This window comes from Mesoplodon mirus, assembly GCF_964341445.2.
Source record: "Mesoplodon mirus genome assembly, chromosome: 5".
NCBI classification, from domain to species: domain Eukaryota; kingdom Metazoa; phylum Chordata; class Mammalia; order Artiodactyla; family Ziphiidae; genus Mesoplodon; species Mesoplodon mirus.
The window spans coordinates 4,649,501-4,665,634 of NC_138980.1; the positions used below are offsets into that span (position 1 = coordinate 4,649,501).

The 16,134-nt window shown below is 45.6% G+C and overlaps 1 protein-coding gene across 1 annotated transcript in view; it reads right to left on the reverse strand.

Moving 5' to 3' along the window:
- Nucleotides 1-623: 623 nt before the first annotated feature.
- ATP10B (ATPase phospholipid transporting 10B (putative)) overlaps nucleotides 624-16,134 on the reverse strand; it is a gene marked incomplete at both ends in the record, with an annotated part of 63,207 nt that continues 47,696 nt past the window's right edge. The window contains 6 exon segments of the mRNA XM_082621775.1: nucleotides 624-772; nucleotides 775-1,090; nucleotides 2,984-3,111; nucleotides 6,552-6,683; nucleotides 10,803-10,909; nucleotides 13,067-13,152. Coding sequence (XP_082477901.1) covers nucleotides 624-772; nucleotides 775-1,090; nucleotides 2,984-3,111; nucleotides 6,552-6,683; nucleotides 10,803-10,909; nucleotides 13,067-13,152 — 918 coding nt within the window.

Consider the following 16,134-nt stretch of genomic DNA (forward strand, 5'->3'; position numbering starts at 1 on the left):
TGAAGACTTAATGATATAATGATATAAAAGTGATTAGCAGACTCTAAGGGCTGGTAGTGGTAGCTGTATTATTATTAAGAAGAGATTAGAAGCTCCATGTAAATGGTGACCACTGTGGCAAAGGGGATTGCACCGCCTATAATATCCCCTCTTTTCTCTTTCTCCATCCCTCCCACTCAAGAGAATGAATGCTGCTCTTGTGAGTTTCTTCTCCTAGTTAGGAAGTGTGTGTGTGTGTGTGTGTGTGTGTGTGTGTGTGTGTGTGTGTGTTGTTGCGGGAGGGAGCTGAGGGGATCAGTCAGCTCTGTTGGCCACCTTCAGTCTATGCAAGATGACAGTCCAGGCATTTTATAGCCACATCCCCTAAGGCAAAGCTTTGTGTCGGTGAAAATCTAAGAGATCAGTTAGCATGGAGGGCATTTCCTGGATGTATCACATCTCACCATGTGCCTACACCTGGGCCTGTCCTGTCAGGTAAGGGGACCTGAGAAATTCTTAAACTTTGGCTGCATGACTGGCACATAATTTGGACATTTCCCCAGTGCATTCCTGACGGATAAAAATCCTGTGTGTAAATGGCACCAGACAAAGATCAACTGACTGGAGGGCTCCCACACAGGAGATCACTGATAGCCTTTGTGAACAAATGAAAGTTTACAAGTGATAAGAACAGCATTGATCTGTGACAAGGAAGCCACAGGGATGCAGGAAGCCACTTCCCACAGAGCCACCCAGCCTCTGCTGGGAGCCAGGATAATGGTTTTTATCACCATTCTCTCAGGAGAGCAGGGGCAATTCCTTTAGAAGAGGGGTGGGAGCCCCTGGAAGCCCTCGTACCATTTTCTTGGTGAGAATACTCATGGCCCATGATGGTACAACGCCTGAACACCATCTTGTTCTCGGTCAGCGTCCCCGTCTTGTCAGAGAAGATGTACTGGATCTGGCCCAAGTCCTCAGTGATGTTCAGGGCTCGACACTGAATGGACAAATAGGTCTCTTCATCATACAGGTCAAGGTCATTGTGCAGGAAGAAGACTTGCCCGAGCTTCACCAGCTCAATGGACACGTACAGGGAGATTGGGATCAGTATCTGTGGGGAGATCAATTCCCATCGTATCAGAAAACCGGCCGGTGCCCCATCTCAGAACCTTCACTGGGTGATGGGAGTAGCAAAGGGATTTCATGGAAAGCTCAGGTTAGCTCACATGATGGACTTTCTCTGAGAAATTAAAGATTAATGACCTCATGCCTCCCTTGGCATTCTTAGGGTCATCTGAGAAAGAGATACGCCTTCTTCAACCAGAGATATCCAGTACGGGGTAGGCACTCACCATCGCTTGTTTAATGACTGAGCCAGAAGGAGGTAAGGAGCTCTAGCTACCTCAGTCCAGAGTCTCCTGATGCCCCTCGGATCTCTATGCCACCAAAGACTGCTGCCCATTTTGACGGGTATTCAGACTCATTTTCTTTTTAAGGATAGTTAACTTGCAATGCTGTGTTGGGTTCAGGTATGCAGCAAAGTGCTTTAGTTTTATGTATATAATATACATATATATATATTCTTTTCCATTGTCGTTTATTACAAGGTTTTGAATATGCTACACAGTAGATTCTTGTTGTTTATCTATTTGATATATAGTAGTGTGTATCAGCTAATCGCAAACTGCTAATTTATCCCTCCCCCCCCCTTTTCCCTTTGGTAACCATAAGTTTGTTTCCTATTCAGACTCATTGTTGATCACTGCCCACTGATCCAATACCTAGTACCTATCAGGTGCTTTAGGTGTCACATGCCGTTCTAGGTCCTGCAAATGGCAGTGAGCAGAACAAAACCTCACATTCTAGTAAACAAACAAAGAAATAGATACTGGGTAGCGGTAAGTCTCATGAAAAAGAGTAAAGAAAAGTGAAAAGGGTGAAGGCTGGGAGGGAGTGGGTCATAAGCCATGACCTTTGCACAGAGACCTGAAGAAATGAGGGTGTGAGTGTGAGGTTATCTGTGGGAAGAGGACGGTTCCGGGCAGTGCATGCGTGGCTGGGTGCTTGCAGGGCGGGCGTGAGAGTCAGCAGGCCTGTGTGTGAGTGTGCAGGAAACAGCTCGGAGACGTGGTCCAGGAGGGAGTCGGGGTCCAGATCACCTAGGACCTTGTTGGTTGCAGTCAGAACTTCAGTTTTCACGTTGAGTGGATGTGAAACCACCAGAGGGTTCAGTGCAGAGGAGAGCATGACCCGACTCACATTTTAAAAGGATTACTGTGCTCAATGAATGAACGAACTCATGAATGAAAAAGGATCATCAGTAAGAGGACAGTGAAACACCCTCAAATACTGTAAGAACTCAAACATAGATGGGGTTTTGTTAAAACAAAACTACAACTTGCCTTATCTTTTCATAGACTGTGGTTACTTATAGAGCCTGAGGATCTTTAAAATCTGTCTCTTTATACTTCACTGCAGGTGTTTACCTACAGTAATTGCCTTTCTTACCTCTCTCGTAGGTGCTCTATGTTTTTGTTTTTTTCCTCCTATATAGTGCCAGTTCTCTTTTTCCATCTCAAACTTTCAAATGAGAAAACACTAACCTGTGGTTTCTTTCTCTCAGTGCTTGGGGTCTGAAAGTTCTCTGTAGTTCTCTGTGCTGCATTATCTTTTGTTGTTCCCAGGTCACTAGGGTTTACCTGTTTAGATCTGGCAGAGGGACAGGCACACGTGGATCACTGCTATAATCTTACTTTTAAATGGAAAATCCTGATAAATATTTCCCTCTGTTATTATCTGAGGCCAAGGTCCCCTCCACAAGGCAGGGCTGGTCCTGGCATAATCCCAGTTGTGAATACTTTCAAAGACCCATAAGAAAGTGACAAATATTTCCCCATCTCAGTCCAGTTAGTTCTTTCACGGGGCCAGCGCTGATTTTTCTTTATTTTGCAAAGTTGTGCAGATATTGGGTCTTCTGAGTCCCAAGTTACAGAGAGCCTCCTACCTGGAGCAGAATGATCATGGTGAGGAACATGTAGAAGCCTCCAAGGGCAAGGGGAAGGAAGTTGCCCTCGGCATCTGGCACATCAAAGGGAGGGTGTTCTGCAAAGGTTCCATTCCAGAGGCTGTGACCTAAGAGGAGGCAAAGCCAGGTATGAGGCAAAATCTCCAACTAATCCTAAATTGGTCAATTACATCAGCCCTTCCTTGACCTATTGCCAGAAATGAGTGTGCTTTGCAGGAGCCCATCCTTATTCTATATAACATAGGTGTGTGTGTGTGTGTGTGTGAGTGTGTGTATTCATGATGTCTAAAGTGGTCCTTCATATATACTACATTTCAATCTCTTGATAGGCATTAAGTCTGTCCTCCCAGAGGAGACTAGCATGGGGATTACTTACATTTTGTTGAAATCCTGTTATTCAGGGGTTGGAAAACGAGAAAGTGGCATGAGTTTTTTTTTTTCAGTTGTGTGGTAGAAAGTACATGGCTGGGAAGTCTTGACAGACCTGAATCCTAGTCCCTCTTTCTCTCCCATGCACATACCCATCCACCCATCCATCCATCCAGTCAATCATCCAATTACCTATCCACCCATTCACCCTTCCACCCGTCCATGCATCCATACATGCATCCATCTATCCACCCATCCGTCCATCCATCTGTATCTCTGTTCACTCACTCCTCCCTGCCTCCTTCCTTCCCTCCCTTTATCCAACATTTTTTAATTCAAGAAAGAGTCGGTCCTACTTCTTGTCTTTGAGGAGTTCCCTACCAAGTCAGGGAGTACGATGTAAAGATACAAATCCCACCTAGCATGAGGTGTGCTATGCCAGCTCCTGGAGCACTCCAAGAGCCCATAGTGACAGCACCAGATGCAGACCGAACCCTCTGTTTCCTTAACTGTAAACGGGGATAACAACACCCATCAAGTGAGGACTGATAAGTGCACCTCGCACCGAGCTCTCTGAATCTCAGCATCCTCATCGGTCAATTAGTAATAATACCTTCTCCATGGGGTTGTTGTGAGAACAGGATAACCTAATGTGTGTGATGCTCTTGGCCCCAGGGCAGGGACTATAGAGAATAAAAGGCATAGGGGTTCCTACCCTGCCCCTAAGATACTTCTTTGCACAGGAGGTTGGGTCACATACCATCAGATACAGCAGAAGAAAGGAGACTTACCGACGTGAGGTTAAGGGCCAAATGTAAGGCACAGAGTAAGGGTTACTACAGACCATGAAAGAAGTCGGAGCAGGCTGCATGGAGGAGGAGGCCTGAAGGGGTTCTGAAGCCCAGGTGGGTACTGGGTGATCAGAAAAACCTGGGGAGGACATTCTGGGCAAATAAAAATGAAGCACCGTCTTCACACAATTAAAGCACACATGTGATAAATGACCCTGAATGGTGCTCATTCGAGAGCTTTCCTCTCCCGCGGGAACTGTGTTTGATATGGTGCCAGCAGCCGCCTGTGTTATTCTCAGACAGAATAGAATCCTGCCTCTCCCAATTACTTTCTCCACGTCTTTATTATTTTGGGCAATCTACCAAGCTGCTTCTGGTTGGCCTGTACCTCACCTAACTCTGTGACCTTTTAATCATTCACTTCCTTTCCCTGGAGACGCAGTGAGATGATCTCCGATGTCCTTTCCAGGTCTGACGTCCCCTGAAAAACCTGTCCTGAAGCAGAGCTGACAGTTCTCCAGAATTTCCGGGGACACGGGGATGGCCCACAAAACAAACAGTTGGTTTTCTTGTTTGCCTGCTTCCCTCGCATGCAGGTGCTGCTCTTCCAGCCATGAGCCCCTCACATGGAGTGCCATTAGACACATCTGGGAAGCATATTCACTCAAAACTCCAGGCCACGCACAAGATTGAATCCCACTGTCCTCACTGTCGTGACACAGAAAATCTCTGTGGGCCTAGGAAGATCTTAAGCTTTAGACACTGTCTTTTTTTAATTTTGTGCCTCACTGGGGCTTATTTCCGCACCTCATGTCTTGCAGGATCTCAGTTCCCCTGCCAGGGATTAAACCCGGGCCACAGCAGTAACAGCACTGAATCCTAACCTCTAGGCGACCAGGGGACTCCCTGGACACTGTCTTTTAAAAACAGTGATGGGTGCGATTTCGGACAAAAGCAAGTAAAGCGCAAACGCTATAGCTGCTCACTGGTGTGGGGTTGGCAGGGGGTTCTGGACTCAGCATCCGAGTTCTTCCTTCTGATCCTCCCTGCTTCTTTTTGGGGTCTCCTTTAGGGTCCTGAGAACCATCCTTAGTGTTAAGCCATAGAGGGGGAGAGTGGGTAAGAGTGAGGGCCTCTCTTCCCCTACCCTCCGAGGATCTACTGAAATGGCTCCGGATCACTTGTGTCTATACCTCCCACAGCTGTCTACACCTGGCCGTTGTAGAACCTGGCCACAGCCCAGTTCTAATCAGGTCTCCATCCTTGGCCTTGCTCTTGGCACACCAAATGGCCAAACACTCCTCTGCATAACATGGCTCTCCTTCCTGCTGCTGTGCTTTGCTTGTGCTGTCCCTGGGGTAAAGTGACCTCTCTCTTTCCTTTCACAGCTGCCTGCCCCATGCTATTCCTGTCACCACCCTCCTCCGGTGAGCACCTACTGCATCTGGAATCAGCTCCAGCAAGACTTTCTTCCTTGATGCTCCCATAATCCTGGTCGTGGGCTGAATAATGGCCCCCTAAGGTGTCCACGTCCTCATCCCTGGGTCCTGTGAATGTGCTACCTTAGATGGCAAAAGGGACTTTGCAGATGTGATTTAGTTAAGGATCTTGAGATGGGGAAGGGGAGCCTGGACTATCCAGGTGGGCCCAATGATGGAACTACAAGTGCCCCTATGAAAGGGAGACAGAGGGCCACACTCCCACAGACAAGGAGAAGGAAATGTCAGTGGAAATTGGAGCAATGCGTTTTGAAGATGAAAGAAGATGCTTCAAAGGGAGCAACACAGGCAGCCAGTAGAAACTGAAAAAGACAAGGGACCGATTCTCCCCCCTGGAATCTCCAGCCCTGAGGAAACCTTGGTCTTAATCCAGTGAAACTGACTTTGGACTTCTGAACTCCACAGCTATAACAGAATCAACTAGCATTGTTTTAAACCACTTAATTTGTGTTGACTTTTGACAGTGGCACTAGGAAACGAGCACAGCACCTGGTACCGCCCTCACTGAGTGGGATAGATGGTGTTACTGATTCTGCTCTCAGGTTGGACTTCCTCCTACTAGACTATGAGGACCTTCCTGCTCTTTGAGGACCGGTCCTGTGATTGATTCATCTTGTTACCCTTTCATGATAAGGGGGTGCCTGGGTTCAGGAAGTATTTCTTGGACAGATACATGATAGATGATCTTCCTAAGATTTAGAGTGCATACCACTTTCAGGAGAATGTCATCTGCATTTATACTTAATTGGCACCCTGTTCGAGTACAGAGTAGGCTTTCTTTGAGGCTTTTCTTTCTTTAGATGAGGAAACTGAGGCTCCGAGTTGCAGCAACATGCCCAAAGAAACAGAAGATGATTGTGGGGTTGTCCTTTCCAGAACCTTCCATACCTACAGCCCCAGTGAGGCACATGAGGAAGAGGATCCCGATGCAGAAGAAGATGTCTGTGTTCATACGCCGCTCGATCTTGCTGCGTTTGTACCGTGGGCCACTGTTGTTCAGCATGGCTTTTGTCTCATGACCTTTGAGAGAAAATGAGATCATCAGTCCTTGGCCCCTGTTTGTCTCTGGCTCTTTTCCCATGAGATTTCGATACAAGAGAAGCTTCATTCTCTAACCTGAATCTGTCCTGCTGCAGGGAGGTTCTGGGAATGGCCAAAGAGACCTCACACAACTTGTCAGCAGGTTTTCACTGAACATCCCCTACCTGCCAGGCACTGGTGGGTATGGACAGGGCTACTGTGCACAGGCTGTGCCCTGCACAACTCAAGAGGTGGCCCTCATTTTGTAGCTGTCACAGATTCGTAAGTCCATTAGGACACATTTGTAGCAAATGACAGTAAGCTGTCTTGAGGAAGAGCCATCTTTTTCTAATTTGCGCAGAGGTGCTGTTATGGGCTCAGTGGTGGGATACAGTGGTGAGACAGATGATTCACAATCTGGTGAAAATATACAGGGAAATAAGTAAATAAGGTAATTACAGTTAGCCATAGGTCCCATGAAGTAAACAATAAGTAAGGGGCTAATCAATAAGAGAGGGTGTTACAGAGTGTGGTCAGGGAAGGCTTCTCAGAGGAGGTGACATTTGAGGGAGACCTGAAGGGAGAGAGAAGAGTTGGGAGAAAAGGGTTTTAGGCTGGGGAACAGTATGCACCAAGGCCCTGTGGCAGGACTGTACTTGAGGCCAGTAATTATCATGCTTGCTTCTTTGCCTAAGGTGTTGTCGTGCTCGTGCAAGAGTGGTAGCGGTCAAAGGTCTCCACCCCAGCATTAACTCTGGGCAGCTACTCTCCTACCCTGGAGTTCTGCATAAAGTTCTGTTTAAAAAAAAGACAGTAAAATTTAAAAACTACTGAGCTCATTCAGGCACCGCCCCCCCTTTTTTCTTTCAATTAGAGAAATTCAGGACCAAAACGTAGAAGGGACCCGCTCCAAATGAAAGAATAAATTGACCCCAGAGCCACATGGAGAACCCAGGGTTCTGGCTCCCAGTCTATTTCTCCTTCCAGTAACTCCTGGAAACCACCCAGCTAAGAGGTGAGAGTCAAACTGAGCCTTTGTCTTTAGAACAGAGCCTTTGTCTTTAGAACAGAGCCTCCCCCTTTGGGGCTACCAAATTGTATTTACCACACTGTACCCCTCAGCAGTCAAATTAAGAGACCCGTCACATATTTTCTGTGCAAAATTAGAGAAAACCAATATATCAGCTCCAACAGTGCGTGGTTTAATGCTACTTAGCTGGTGGCCTTGTGGATTTAAAGCAGCAACAAAACTGTAGGAGTGAGCATGCTAGGCTTATTAAATTAGACTCAAGTTGCTGCAGCTGTGCAGGGGCTGACACAGCTGTGGTTCCTGCGTGCCCCAGGCTCACTCCGTAAAAGGGGTCCTCGGACCACCCCCTGCACCCACCTGCTTCCTCACTTCCTAAGATCCCCCTGTTCTTTTGGCAAAATTTGGGCTCAAGGGGGAGGCAGTATGGTGTAGTGGATAGAATGTGGGCTCTAGTGTCCGACAGAGCTTGGCTCTGCAGGTACCTGACCTTGGGTTATAGGGAATTAATCTCAGGAGACATGTGACCTTGGGGGAATTAATCCTTCTGTATCTCAATCCCTCATCTGCAAAATGAGATATAATCGTTGTGTGTTTTGGGGTAGGGGAGTGAACTGATATACATAAAGTACCTAAATTAGTTTCCGGTACACAGTAGGGGCTCAATACATGTTTGCTGTGAGGAATGCATACCTCCACACTGAATCTCTTCCTTCTGGAAAGCTCACTTGTCCATTTTCTGGCCTTTGACTCCTAGGTGCTCCTACTTTGTCCATCTGTATTATCAAGGCAGAGAATGTAGCTCTAGGCCAGTCATTCTCCCCAGGGGACACCTGGCCAAGTCATGAGAAATTTTTGGTTGTCACCTTTGAGGAGGTGGTGCTAATGACATCTAGTGAGCAGAAGCCAGGGATGCTGCTAAACACCCTATAGGACGGCCCCCACCACAAAGAACAATCTGGAACAAATGTCAATGGTGCTGAGGTTGAGAACCCCTGGTCTAGACAGTAACACTAAACACAATTTGTACCATTTTTGCTCACATTTTTTGAAACCCTAATGTGTGCCAGGCATTGTGCACCTTATAACCCTAGGAGGCAGGGGTTATCAGTGTTCCTTGTGCTGAAAACTTAGCCAGCTTCTCAGGAACTTGCAGCCAGGCAGCGATTCAGCCCCAGGCAGCCTGAGTCCCCAGTCACGATTAATTCTCCCTCCATCTGCCTCCCACACACCACTCCCATCACCCACTCCGACCTTTGTTTCTGATTAGGCAGAGAAGTAAATCCATGTCTATGCAGGTTTTTTGGTGCAGTAGGGATTGTTGAAGCGTTCATGTCTACTAGGTCTACCAGATGGCATTGAACTCCATTGCCAAAGACCCTTGAAAGCAGTGACCTGTGCTGACAAATATAACATCCCTCCCCCAAATTAGGGAAAGCCAGCTACACTGTGACACAACTTTTTAAAAAACATTTTTCTTTTTTTAAAATTTAATTTGATTAATTTATTTTTTATACAGCAGGTTCTTATTAGTTATCTATTTTATACATATTAGTGTATATATGTCAATCCCAATCTCCCAATTCATCACCCTCCCCACACACACATTTCCCCCTTGGTGTCCATACGTTTGTTCTCTACATCTGTGTCTCTATTTCTGCCTTGCAAACCGGTTCATCTGTACCATTTTCTAGATTCCACATATATGCGTTAATATACGATATTTGTTTTTCTCTTTCTGACTTACTTCACTTTGTGTGACAGTCTCTAGGTCCACCCATGTCTCTACAAATGACCCAATTTTGTTCCTTTTTATGGCTGAGTAATATTCCATTGTGTATATGTACCACATCTTCTTTATCCATTCATCTGTCGATGGACATTTAGGTTGTTTCCATGACCTGGCTATTGTAAATAGTGCTACAATGAACATTGGGGTGCACGTGTCTTTCTGAATTATGGTTTTCTCAGGGTATGTGTCCAGTAGTGGGATTTCTGGGTCATATGGTAATTCTATTTTTAGTTTTTTCAGGAACCTCCATACTGTTCTCCATAGTGGCTGTATCAATTTACTTTCCCACCAGCAGTGCAAGAGGGTTCCCTTTTCTCCACACCTTCTCCAGCATTTGTTGAAAAACCTGTTTTTCTTTCACAGTCCCCCAAAGGGAATCTTAGGGTGGATTGATGTTTTAGTGCTCTTCTATGTCTAACAAAAGTGGGAGTCTACTCAGACCAAAACAAATCAAATCAAACAAAATAACAAGCAAATGAAATACTACAAGGTGTCCCAGTGAGTGGAACATCCAGGGAAACATATTCTGGAGACTTCCAGGGAAGGCAGACACTCCAGGGAGACTGTGTTTCCTCTACAGAAGAAGTCTGCAGTTGTTCACGTAACAATAGACACGTACTGAGTACCCACGGAGTGCCAGGTGCTAGGTACTGGGGATACAGCAGTCCCAAGACCTCCCTCCAATACTTCAGGTATCATTGTGAGAAGTGCTGCTGTTACCTTTCTTCAATGGGAAGCAAAATCAAAGTGCAAAGGAGAGACAGACCACCATATATGGAGTCACAAAATGAATAAAGATAATAATAAAAACAATAACTAAAACCCATCCCGCCCTCACTTGCTACACACAGTACTGGGTTCTTTCCATGTGCTGGGTCACTGGACCCTCATGGGGGACCTATGGGGCAGATACAAATATTCTTCCTGTCGTATAGATGAGGACGCTGAGGCACACAAGGTGAAGTTGCTAAGTTTGGTGAGGTTATTCCTCAGGCTCAAGAAGATACTCTTCATCCCAACTATAGTTAGTGTCAGAAAAGTGTTAGGGATACATGAGCATGAGTCCCCCTCCCTGTCTTGTCTGGATGAGTGACAGTAACTTGGAACTGGATTATGTCTCTGTGGACCAAGTGAACTGCTGTGATTCCAGCCTCAGTTTGCTTAGCTGAGAAATGGGAAGTCACATGACTACTCCTTAGAACTGATATGAGTTCCCACTGTCTGAAGATAAATTTGGAGGAGGTTTTGGAGGAGAGAGGGTAAAGGACAGGGACATAGGAAGCTGTCCAGGGACAGTCACCTGCATAGATGACAATGCCAACAGCCACTTTGGTGTTTCTGATGGTGCAGCCTCGAAGCAGAAGACTCTCACTGCCAAAGCCGGTTCTGCTCTGGTCGGGATGTTCCCTGGGGATGAGGAAAGAGAGGGAGCTGTTTGGTGGCCTCTCCACGCTGTCATGGGTTAGTGTCATAGAATTCGAGTGGCGAGTAACAAGATCCCTCTTCTCTCTCTTCTTCAGAAGAGTGATGTTAACTCAGAATCTAAACCCCATGTTCAAGTGCAACTCTTCATTGCTCCTGGGATGTCTAGTGGGGGCTGGACCATTAGAAGGGAATTACCCATCCCTAAGGACGTAATCATTTACTCACCTAAAAGGCAGAACTCTGCTGAGGAAGCCTTAAAATAAACAGACCTCACCGGAGGTGGACCAGCGACCCTGTGCAACATCCTGCAAGGCAGCTTCTCAAAAGCGAGGTACGTGGAGTGTTTCCCTTTCTCTAGCCTCTGGAAGCATTGCAATTTTCCACCTCACACTAGAAACACCTGAGTCCGTCCACATTAGTGATCACTCAGCGTCTGGCCCTTATTCTATCCTGATGCCCTCCATTTGGGTTTTTCAGGAAATTTAAATATAACTTTCCCACAACATTGGGGAGAACAGAAAAGTAATAATCTGGACTGACCAACTGGACTTTCAGGGCTCATCCATGAGGCCCGGGCAGGTGGGAAAGACAACTCTAAGGGCAGCAGCCAGGAAGAGGAGGTGCTGGGGATCGAATGGAACTGGGAAAGTGCTGTCTGAGATGAGGGGCCAGAGACCAGGATGAAGCTTAGAAAGGCTGGGTGCTGGCATGAGCTGTTTGGGGGAGAAAGGATTACAAAGAGAAACCCAGCGATGAGGCTGCTCTCTAAGAGGAAGGAGAATGACTCAAGGGATGGGTGACTTGGGATGAACCAAATCCACAAAACTCGGGCACGAGGGTAGACTCCTTGCCTGGGCAGGTGGCAAGCTCCACCTTGCCAGGTGACTGTGACGAATCCTCTTCTCTCCCAGGAGCTCGTCCTTTCTCGCCTGTCTCCGTCTGCTCTCTATGAGCTTTTAAAAAGTAATTTGCATTGAAAAGCTGCTATTTCTCTTGTACTGTTCTTACGCTTTCCCCTCTTATCTTGCTCCTCAAGATATCTCATATGGCCTGAGAAAATGTGGATGGAGGGAAAGCATTGACACCTGCCTCCCAAGAAGCCTTCTTAAGCTTCATTGCAGGGCACATTGGTAGAGAAGTTGCTATAACATGTCTGAGCTGTGTGTGCAGACAATGGAAAACACACCGGGGTTGGAGTGAAAAGACCCGGCTGTAAGTCCTGGCTTTGCCTTGAAGCTGCTGTGTGCCTCTGGGAGAATCCTGAAAAATCTTATCATCAGATCTCCCATCTGAAAAATGGGAATCATAATTCTCACTTCCCTGGGTTGTTTTGCAGATTAAATGAGACCATGGTCTGTGAAAGTCCTCTAACCCTTAAAGCCAGAATACGGGCATTTATTCACATCTGTTACCACTACTCTTTTTTTTTTGGTCTTTTTTTTTTTTTTTTTTTTTTGCAGTAAGACCGGCAGTCAAATGTGGGAGCAAAATTACAATAAAACTCTTAGGCTGAACCAGAGGTGAGGAACAATAACAGCAATAATTTCAACAGCAGCAGTCGCATTAACTGTCTACTCTGTGCCAGTTTCTGTGCTATGGGCTTTGCATATGATCAGTTCTGAGACAAGAAAAATCCTGTGATGTAGATATAATCTTTATTTTACAGATGTGGAAATGAAGGCCCAGAGAGGTTAATTAATTTACTCAAGGTCACACAGCTTGTAAGTGATGGAGCCTGGTTTCGAACCTAGGTCTTTCCAACTCCAAAGTCCCCGTTCTCACCTACAGGGCAGTAAAGGCCCCTTCAGAAATCTGATCTAAATTCAATCCTACTTGCCTCCCCTGAATCAGAGTGTGGTCTCGATTTTGATGCTGTTTCACCAGAGTTCTGAAAAAACTATTAGTGAATTTAACCCTGTGAGATAATTAAATATCACTCCAGCAAAAAAAAAAAAAAAAAAAAAAGAGACTAGAAAAGTTTTCCCAATTTAGTTAGTTTTCCCTAGCCCTTTTTTTATGATAAAAAGAAATAAACTTCCTTAGGATCCAGATGCTTATCTGTTTGGCCATTTCAAGAAAAAATGTTTTCTAGCTGCAGAGGAGATATTTACAAGCAGCATACAGGCGGCACATACTTACATATAACCCTTAAACCTGTTAAGGTGGTTGTTAGGCTTCTCACACACGATGATGTTGTGGAAACCTTCTGGTTGGAACTGTACCTCCTGTGAGAGAGAGGACGCTGTGAGGTTATTAAGTCAGAGGGATCTCGTTTTAATAGGATCATCAGGAGAGCTAATCACTGTTAGAACCATTGCAAATAAGGTAATCTCCGCTTTGTCACACTGTGATAGTTGTAATGTGTTAAAAGAAACAGTTAAATCCTCATTAAGAGGGAGAGAATAGATGCAGATGAAAAGTTGGATGTGCTGCAAAGGGAGGGCCCTGTCCTGACCACTTTTCCCTGGCCTGGGTTTGAGTCTCTAGACTCAAGTTGCCCCATAGAATTTACTGCAATGATGGAAATGTTCTATGTCCACACTGTATAATGTAGAAGCCACGCATTGCATGTGGCTGTTGAAATATGGTAGTATGACTGAGGAACTGATTTTTAAATTTTATTTAATTTCATTAACTAATTTAAATAGCCACATGGCGGCTAGTGGCTACCAAACTGGGCAGCACAGAAATAGATGATCAAAAAAGTAGAGATTATAAATCACACGACCTACAGCTAGCAGATATTCGTGTGTATACAGAACTTCCAGGCTTTAAAAAATATATGCATACACCTACATACACATTTATGTATGGACAAACATACACATTTACGCATTTCAACAACGAGATTTAGTGTTCGTACAACTTGAACATTTTTACATGTTACCTGGATAGATACCTATTGCATGAATGTTGCCCTATTTCATTTAATCCTTTCACTACTGAATATTGACATGGTTTCAATTGTTTGGCTGTTGCAAAAATGCTGTGAAAATAGTAGCTAATAAAACAAAATAAGTAGGGACTTCCCTGGTGGCACAGTGGTTGGAAGTCTGCCTGCTGGTGAGGGGGACATGGGTTAGAGCCCTGGTCTGGGAGGATCCCGTGTGCCGCAGAGCATCTGAGCCCGTGCACCACAACTACTGAGCCTGTGCTCTGGAGCCCGTGAGCCACAACTACTAAGCCCGTGAGTCACAACTACTGAAGCCCGCACACCTGGGGCCTGTGCTCTGAAGCAAAGAGAAGCCACTGCAATGGGAAGCCCATACACCGCAACAAAGATTAGCCCCCGCTTGCCACAACTAGAGAAAGCCCACAACCCACAAGACCCAACGCAGCCAAAAATAAATAAATAAAATAAAAATTCCCCAAAAACAAACAAAAAAACACAAAACAAGTAGCATTTACTGACTCTTATTTCTGTCAGATGCTGCAATGAGAACTTAAGAAATGCTATTTTTTTTCAAGCTTTCAATCATTTTATGAAGTAAGAACTTTGATTAGCCCCTCTTTAGAGATGGAAAAACTGTGACTCACAAGGGTTAAGTGGCTGTCCGTGGTCATATCAAGACTGGGATTTGAATCCAAGTCTGAGTGCAGACCCTCTGTTCTTTACTTGCACAGCACACTGCCCCCTGGTGAACATTCTTATGGCAAAGCATTTAAAACACATTCTTGACTCTTCACTTTTCTCTTTCATTCAGTATTTTAGTTGTACAATCTCTTTACGTTCAATGAGGGGGAAAACATAACTAGGAGTGGGGAGATCTTGCTTTCTAATTCTACCCTAATTTCTAATTCCTAATTGGCTAATAGTACATTCAGCTCTTGAGCCTCAGTTTTCTCCTCTGTAGAATGGGGCTAACACCACCTCCCTGTCCATCTCACTTGTGCCCCAGAAGATAGAATCCATGTGGGAAAGTTCTGAAAGGTATAACATGCTATGCATATAGAATGAAGGAGTACTAAAGGCGGGATTGGAAGTGGTTCCCAGGGTAGAGCTTTTAGCACCGGGAGTGAATTTATCACTCCAAGCTTCAAGGTACAGCTGTTCAAAGGAGTAAATTGATTAGAAGAAATGATAGCATTTTCTGGCTTCGTGTAAATATACTGTCCATTGGTTCTGTGGGGCGCCAACATAAACTCTCCATTCACTTGAAATAAATTACCCATCCAGGAGTTTCTAAAAATACAGCCCTTTTCCCTCCAAGTATTGATTCTTTCAGGGACAAACACTTGCCGAGTTCTGAGATGATGACAAATCACGCTGTAATTTGTCAGCTGCTTTCATGGCCCTGATTAAGCCGTGTGCTTCCCTCCTGATCTGTACCACTCAGCTCATCGCTAGCTTTCTAAATCCAGACTTATTTCAGATGTGACTGGCAGCAGGGTCTGAGAGCTCATGATTCTGCTGCAGTGAGTCCCTGTCAGCTGTTTAATCATACCAGGTGGATCTCTGGCAGTGTTGAAGTCTCTTGTCCCTCAGTGGGGCTTCCCAATGACCTTCCTCTTGAAGCACCCCTTGTTCTTTTATTCTTCTGGGCACTGGCCTTGGGTGCTTTGTTTCCCTCTCTACACGGAGAGGTGATTTCACCCTTTCTAGCTCTCTGACCCCGGGCCCCTTCTGTTCCTCCCCGCGATAGACTGTGGAGAGGGCCACACAGCCTGGCTGTCTCCAGAGAACCCATCAGCATTGCTTGCTTTTTAGGCTTTCCTGTAACTCACTCCAGGGAGCTGCTAGGAGAACTCAAGGACAGCAGCGGCGGGGGCATTGCCAAGCCCTACAAATCTGTCAGGGTCCTTATTTTTTACCTTGTTCAGGAATTTCTGATTCACTTCTGACTCACTACCCCTTAGCTTTTCTTAGCTTGGGAATGAAGCCCACCTAACCACCTTTTCTTTCTGACCCAGGCTTTTATCTAAGGTGTTGTCCTTATGAAAGGAACAGTCATCAGGGTACAGGAAAAGGCAAACCCTTTCCAGAGAGCACAGTGTATTTGTGGTTCTTCAGGCCAGACCTACTGATCGGGAGTATTTACTATGTGCCAGGCACATAAGTTCATTAAGTTCTCACGGTAACCTTAAGAGGTGTGGATAGAAGTGCAAATGCAGATTCAATAAAACAATTGACTTCTGGTTGGTAAGTAACAGAGCCAGCACTGCAATCCACGTCGTCAGACTCCAAAGCCAATCATCATTACTGTCAT